The following is an 8,124-nucleotide window of genomic DNA, read 5'->3' on the forward strand; positions in this document are numbered from 1 at the left end:
ACAATAGAATTTTTATATAATAACCCTTTGTAAATTTCCAAGTGTTCCAAAATCTAAAGAAAAAAATGTAAAATTCATGACGTACAAAACTACAAACTAAATGCGCACCAAATGGCAAAAGGTCGTTCGAGCCTCTCTGGAACTCATCGTTTGGCACGACTTGCACTCGCTAGATGCGAATGGTCCAAAGTTACGCCCTGCAAATAATTCTGCGGCGTCCATGCCTGCGGACTAACTCTCTCACGATAGAAAAGCACACGTTGTTCAAATTTACATAGACTTTCGTATACTTAACGTCCCAAGTAAATTTACCACCTTACATAAACTTTTCATGTCCCACGCCGATCGAATAATTTCCATCATCGGACGTAGTAATTTCACAGTCAAATGCAAATAGAACAACCTTTATTTTATTTTCACATTGTCACCTGAAGTAAAATCACATGAGAATGCAAATAAGTACTGTAGTATCGTAAATTAATCAGATTATATATTGTAATTTGAAAATAAACTGCACGTATAATTACTAGCTGATTGTAAATATCACGAAAGTTTTTTTTACAGTGAATTTACAAAATTTAAAAATTATACTTTAATCATTGATAGTTTATTTATTTTAGAAGATCCTCGTTTCAAATTTGATCAAAATGATCTTTGGCCCTTCTATTTTTAATTGTTGTCTCCTTTAAGCTTTCCTTGAATTCCTGTTAATAAAACATTTACTAATGTTTGAAATAGATGTTTTTCTTTGTCATTTGAAAGAATATAATAAAAATTAGCAGTACAAATTTGAATCTGATATAAAGGTTCCAATGAGATTATAAAAGTTATATATTTTAAATTGAATTATTGCTAAGTTGATTTAAAAAATTAATTTTCTGTAAATGTATTTATACAAATATTATTTAGCAGTTATTATTATTAACTCATATTCTTATTGAAAAACAAGGTTCATTACACTCTTCAACTAATATTGAACAGTTGAAAGATTTTTGCATTTCACAATATAAAAATAAAAACAAAAAAACAGTTATCACACACATTCAAGAAAAAGATATCTTCCTTCATTCCTTTAAAAAAGGCAACAGAAGGGGCTTTAGTTATGAAAAATTCAAACTAAAATTCCAAATGTCACAATTACGAATTTGTTTTTTCCAAAAAGAACTAAGTTTATTTTTAAGTAATTGATTAAAGCAATAACTGATGGTAGTCGCCTTTTCACAGTCGCGTATTGTATACTAGTATGTTTATTGTTTAAGAAATGTTCAACGTTTCGTCCTTCGACGAAGGGCCTCTTCAAGTGTCCGACTAAGTAGAACCGAAATATAAATTTTACCATAGTTACTTCCTATTACAGAAATACCAGAGACAGAAATGGAGTTTGTGTTTGCACCATACGTTCGTTTTCATATTTTAAATTTGTACTGTTCAATTCTCAAATATAATTTTATGGAAACATTTTTTTAAAGATCCTAATAATAAAGACTAGCTTTTTTCAAAGCTAGTTTAATATTCCTTTTTCCTGAATAAAATGAAAATTACATTTAAAGACGATTTAAAGGTACATTTGTTCTCGAATCGTCTTCAGAAATTAATTTTGACTTCAAAGCATCATACAATGAATTTCAAACACATTCGAAAACCAATTTTGTAGTAAGTATTGTATTTCCATATTAGTTGAAAATTTAATTGTTCATTGTACATATAAAATTGCTTAGTTGGTGTTTGCCATTTTTAATTTTTGTGGATAATAATTATAATTTTATATTTATATTTTATCATTGACGTGGCTTATTGTGTTTCTAAAAATATTCTCTACAGTAAAGATTGTAAAAGTTAAACTTATCAATCATTTATACACTTCTAAAATTATAACTGGCAATAACTCCTATGAGTAAAAATATATAAAACTCTTCTTAGTAATAAGATAATGATAAGGAATATGTGCAAGGAAAGATAAAATAGGAAATATCAAATTACTCATTTTTAATAAATAATTACATATTTCAAGTACGTAAAAAAAGTTACACTTATATACTTCTTTCAAAATTATATACATCAATTTGAGGTTATGCCTTGTCTTATTAATAATAAAAGAATGATAAAGTATTTGAAAAAGGAAAGATGAAACCGTGAACAACAAATAACTTATTTTTATTAAACAATTACAAACTCAAGTGTGAAAAAAGTGATCTATGTACTCCTTCCAAATTATATACTTCACTTTGAGGTTATGTCCCGTGCACGTCTCAAGAATATAAGAAATATACTAAGTCGGATATAGTACATTGTAAAGTATATAATATAGAAGGAGAATATTAGTGTAACGTGTTTTTACGCACTTGAATATGTAATTGTTGATTGAAAAAGGCTTATTTGATTTTGCCAATTTTATTTTTCCTTGTACATTTACTTTATTGTTCTTTTGTCACTAAGAAGACAAAGCTCTTTTATATGTACCTACGGCGCTACGAAAGTTTTGCAATACGCGAAACCGATTGGAAGAAGAAAGATGATCCTTGCGTCATTAGAAAGAGCGTCAAAAATTAGGTAGGAAGAGGAAACCTGTTGTCTCAGGTCTCAGTACAGTTTAAGCATGCAGCCCGGAACCATTGAAAAATGGCGTCGTGGATAAATGAAGAATAACCTGCGATAATTCGATACAACTTTTCTCGCGGTTTAAGTGTAGACCAAAGCTTTGAGGAAATTTCTCCGGTATTGGGTAATAATTGTCCGCATCGCACAACAATTTTCCGATGGTAAAAACAGTTTGAAAGGGGAAATTTCGGACTCGCGGACGACTCGCGCTCAGGTCGACCGCCGGAAGTGGTGACTTCGGAAAACATAGCGTCTGTGAATAATCTACTGAATGATAATAAAAGAATCACGTAGAAGAATCTGGCTGTTTGAGGATGAGGAAGCTCCAGTGGAGGTGCGGAAGTCTCGATCTGTAAACAAAAGAATGATAGCAGTATTCTTTGGGAAACGCGGCATTCTGGATAGTGTGACACTGAAAACCAGCGTACAGTCACCTCTTCCTGGTACACTCAGGTATGTTTACCCCAATTCATAAACCAACTCAGAAACATCAGGCCGAATTCTCGATTCAGCACCTGGCTCTTCCACCACGACAATGCACCGGCTCACAGAGCGAAGGTCACAGTATCTTTTTTGGTCAAATGTGGACTAACTATTCTAGATCACCCACCTTACAGTCCAGATCTTGCTCCCTGTGACTTTGGTTTGTTTCCGGAAGTAACGAAACAACTAAAAGAGCGTCGATTTACTGACGAAACTGACCTTTTGACGGCGTGGGATCAAGCGTGTGCAGATCTCCTAGAAGAAAAGTGGCAGGGTTGGTTCGATGATTAGTTTTGACGTATGGAAAAGTGTATTCACTGCGGTGGAAAGTACTTCGAAAAACTATAAAAGGTTCGTCTGTATTAAAAAATTTCGTAGCGCCCTATATACAATGAACAATTAAATATTCAACTAATATGGCAATTCAATACTTACGACAGAATTGATTTTCGAATGTGTTTAAATCTCATTGTATAATGCTTTAAATCCGAAATTAATTTCTGAAGACGATTCAGAAGAAAAAAAACATTCTTCTAAATCACGTTTAATGTCATTTACAGTTCAAAAGTAAATTTTGGAGTTGTTTTAAAAATAATTCAGTAAAGATTCTTCAGAGAAGAAATGTATCTTTAAATCGTCTTTAAATGTAATTTTCGTTTTATTCTGGGAAAAGGAATATTAAAGTATTAAATATAAATACAATACAAATATAATAAAAAAATTAAAAGAATATCACATGCACGTCAGAAGAAAATAAGGAATGTACTAAGTCGAATGCCGTAATCGGTGCTGCTGTTCGACAGACCCCGGCCACTGCTGTGCAACCAATCAGAGAAATCTACCGAATACTAACCTAGCATATGGCACTGAACATCTATACACTGACAAAATTATAACAAGCAAATGCATGAAGGGCCTTAGTGTAATTTGAGTGGTGAGGGTAGTTTAACCTTCATATACCCCCCCCCCCCCCCCCCCCCCCCCCCCCCCCCCCCCACAGATGGCCCCTTTATGACCCTGGATCCGCTCTGGGCTAACGTTACAGTTCGGCGCCATAGTACAGAAAATCGCCATAGTACAGAAAATCAACTATAAATCATCTTTTGCATTTTCTGTCCCTAATGTAGATTCAATCAAATAAACAACAAGTTAGTGCTTTGAAACGCAAGACCGCTGACGGAATCGATGAGTTGCGACCACCTGAAGTTACGAATCGTATAAATGCACGTTGGACAAGCGATGAATTGTTACTGGCAGTTCAGGGCGTTCGGAAATACGGCAAAGACTTCGCAGCAATTGCGGATGTAATTGGAACGAAAAACGAATCACATTTAAGATCGTTCTTCGTAAACTACAAACGAAGATACAATCTTGACACCGTATTGAAAGAATACGAAGCGGAAAATGGTCCCATTTTAATAGACGATGAGAAAGAAGACAAGGTAAACGTATCTACTATTTTGTTTTCTTATTAAAAATACACTGTAATTATAGTTTTTGTTTTAAAATATTGTAACACGTATTTGCAGATGGAGGCAGATCATATTTCAAATAATGAAATAGCAGAAACATCGCAAAAGGCAAAACCTTCTGGTGGATTGAATCCATCACCTAAATAACAAATAAATAATATTTTGAATTCTTCTAAACATGAGAGATTGACTTGAATTCACTAAACGATATAGTGATTATTTCCTTTGAGAGCTTCTGCTGAGCATGTAACTCTATTTTGCATTTTTGTGTACTGCTGTTTGTGAAAAGTATGAAACTTTAAGCCTTTCATGTAGTTATTTTATTGTCATCCATGTCCTATATTTTACTTTTGAAGTATAATATTATTAAGGGTGTTTTTCAAGCAGTCTTGAGTAATATTGATCATGAGTGCAATATATATTTAGAACGGAGTTTAAACTACGCACTCGGCTCTATCATTTCTTGGTTAACGTCCTTTTTGTATAAATGATTACATGTTTGTTGCTGACGGAGAATATATCATGATGAACAAATCTTCGAGATCAAAAGTAATTTCAGGCTTAGTGAAAGTTACTAATATTGTTTAAAACTGTTTTTAAATGAATAACGGCAAATAAAAATTATTATCAATGTACGAAGAATTTATCGGCAAAACTCAGGAAGCTATGAAAAAATACACGAAAGCGAGAAAACATTCGTATTGTTATACCTTTAAATCTCATAGAACAATCAGATTAGATATAAACTTAAGATGTTCAAGCAGGCTGTTAATACTGACCCCCCCCCCCCATCCGTATGTATCCCTTCCTTATCTTGTTGGAATCGCTCCAAAAATGATATATGCTACGTTTTATTATCTATCATATTTCAAATTATCACTTTATTCTATGATATTTATAATAAATTTAAAATAAAGGTGTACACATTTTATATTTTAAAGAAGCGCTCAAGATTTTTTCCAGTTTAGCGTAAAAAAAGTAAGTAAGTAAAAGTTATTTTTTGCTCTCTTTTTCGTTATAGCTCTATTACCGTGTTCGATATACGATGCCTAAAAAGCAGATAATTTCTGAACAATACAACATTGTCGAAAGAATGACCGAATACAGTGAAATTTCGTTGCTACTTCTGTAGCCTATGATTTTTTAATTGAATTCTGTGCCTAATACACTGTTTAAAAAAGTCGTTGAGTCACACCGATAAGTGAACGCTTTTCCCTTTGCACCTGAGGTACCTTTTTCATCTCAGCAAGTGCGACCATTGATAGTTCTTGGATCCTCTCCCATCTGAGAGAAATAAATTCAAACGTAGCGTGTCAGTGAGTCGGCCCCTTTACATGTTGCGTAGGCCACCCTCATGTAGAGCCGAAAATATACGAGTACGAACCCGAGCTCCACACCCCCGACTTCACGAATCGTTTTCGGTGGCTAACTGGCTATTAGGAGAAGTTTTTGTAAACTGAATTTTGCAGGATGTCAAGAGAATGAAAGAAAGTTCATGCAGTTTTGCCATGTTATATGATTATAGAAAAAAATAAGGAACTTAATTCTTATTAAACCTTCTTACGCAATTTTGTTGCACACTTTTCTTAAAGTTTGTATTGGTTTAACAAATTTGCTTTTAAATTTGCGTACGTTTAGGAGATATTAGGGATTTTAAAACGATCCGAAAATAATTGAAACTTGTAAAGATTTTTAAGGGATTATTTAAAAAGATTTCAATACATTTTAAACGATGTTAAAAATTTTCAATGAATAATCTGAAAGATTTTAAGGCAATCTTTTTAATTTTGCCGAATTTAAAAGAAAATAAGGAAAAATTTGAATAATGTTTAATGATTAGATGGCTTAGAAGATCTGACAAGATTAGAAACAGAACTTTTTCAAGATTCGTCTGAAAATTTTTTCTGATTTTTTATTTTAAAAAATGTACTTTGCGAGAAAATTAGAAAAGTTTTGTGAAAATATAAAAAGGATTTCATTAAATTTAAAAGAAGAGTGTAGAAGATTTTAAAGCAAAATTTTTCAATTTGATAAGATTAATATATAAACAAATAAAATCGAATAAATTCAAAAAATATTTAGAAGAATAGAGATTCAGATGGGATTTTAAACTTAAATTCTGTTACAAATTTAGATTTTTAATGATTTAAAAAATAAATTTTAGGGGCTTTAAAGGGATTCTGAAAGATTTCAAGGGGATCAAACTATTTTTATTAAAATTCCTTAGAAAAATTTCGAAGATTATAAGTCAATTTTTTACATCTTGAATTAAAGAACATAATTCTTATTAGTCCTTCTTGTGCAAATTTGTTACAGCATTTTTTAAAGTATGTGTTGGTTTAAAAAATTTACTTTCAAATTTGAGTAAGTTTAAGAATATTTAAAAATTTTGAAACCCATAAGGTTAAAGCCAAATCTGTACAACCGTTTGTTAACATTTTTAGAAGTTTTTCGTATAATTTGAAAGGCGATTCTTGATAGTATTTTACTAACTAATGGAGATATTTTTACAAATTAATCTCTAAAATATATTCCCTAAGTATCATACTAAAATGAATTTTGGGAATATTTATAAATTTATTTTTTTCATTTTTAAAATTAATTCATACAGAGCACAGTTTTTATATGAAATTTCACGACGGTTTTTTTGTACCATGTTTAACACTAGGGCAGAATCAAAGGAAAATATTCTAAAAGTGTGTTTCTTAGTTATTAAAATACTATACAAAGACTTACTTTTAGAATTCTTTTGTCCTTTTATAATAGTAAGATATATCTTCATAAAATAAATTTTGTTAAATTTATTTTACAATTATTTACAATTACAATTTTACAATGAGAATAAAATTTGAAAAGCTATATTTGATAATATTGAGATAAGTATTTTAACACATTAAAGGTTTTGTAAAGTTTTCATGTATTAAAAAATGATAAGAGGTCAAGTTAATAACTTTTCGGCTTTTTCTATTAAAATCCCCAAAATTTTGATTATAGCCTAAAGTAGCATGAAAAGATATGTGTCAAAAAAGAACCTATAGGATTCTAAAGATTATTATTTTATTGGATATTGAAAAATATTACTATCGGCGAGAAAACGATAGGCATCCACCCTTTAAGCTTAACGACTTAGCCAAAAAAATGCTAGCGCAATAAAAAATAGTCATATGAAAGCTAAAAGTGTTCTTCGTAAATGAGCTTGAAGGCGTTTACGTAAAAAAATTTTGTGGTTAGCAGACTGAAAAATGTAAAAAAAAGGAAGGATTTTCAGGTACATTTAAGAACAATGATATTTAGAGCATTATTTCTTATACAAGGGGAAATGGGAAAAATTTGAAAAAATTGAGGAGTTTGAGGACAACTTTTGTGAACCAATTGCTGTTGAGAAATTTGAGAAATAATAAAAATTGTTAGGCTCTGTAATTATTTTCAGTCACCCGGAAGAATGTGATCGTCTTATTTTTTGTGAAAATCGCGATTCTTTTAGACATTTTTTTTTGTTGGAAAACAAGTGACAGAAAGCAAGGGGGCCCTTTTTTTCTTACTGCCGACCGCTGCCTTTCTTCGAACGGTG

At 31.3% G+C, this 8,124-nt stretch overlaps 1 protein-coding gene across 1 annotated transcript in view; it reads left to right on the top strand.

The window, feature by feature from the left end:
- Positions 1–5,475, top strand: part of LOC117174306 (REST corepressor 3) — a 139,104-nt gene extending 133,629 nt beyond the window's left edge. The window contains exons 8-9 of the mRNA XM_033363289.1: positions 4,209–4,523; positions 4,611–5,475. Of these exons, the coding sequence (XP_033219180.1) occupies positions 4,209–4,523; positions 4,611–4,700 (405 nt within the window). The 3' untranslated portion in view covers positions 4,701–5,475. The remainder of the gene's footprint in view (positions 1–4,208; positions 4,524–4,610) is intronic.
- Positions 5,476–8,124: the final 2,649 nt, after the last annotated feature.

The sequence above is a fragment of the Belonocnema kinseyi genome, chromosome 6 (genome assembly GCF_010883055.1).
Source record: "Belonocnema kinseyi isolate 2016_QV_RU_SX_M_011 chromosome 6, B_treatae_v1, whole genome shotgun sequence".
NCBI classification, from domain to species: domain Eukaryota; kingdom Metazoa; phylum Arthropoda; class Insecta; order Hymenoptera; family Cynipidae; genus Belonocnema; species Belonocnema kinseyi.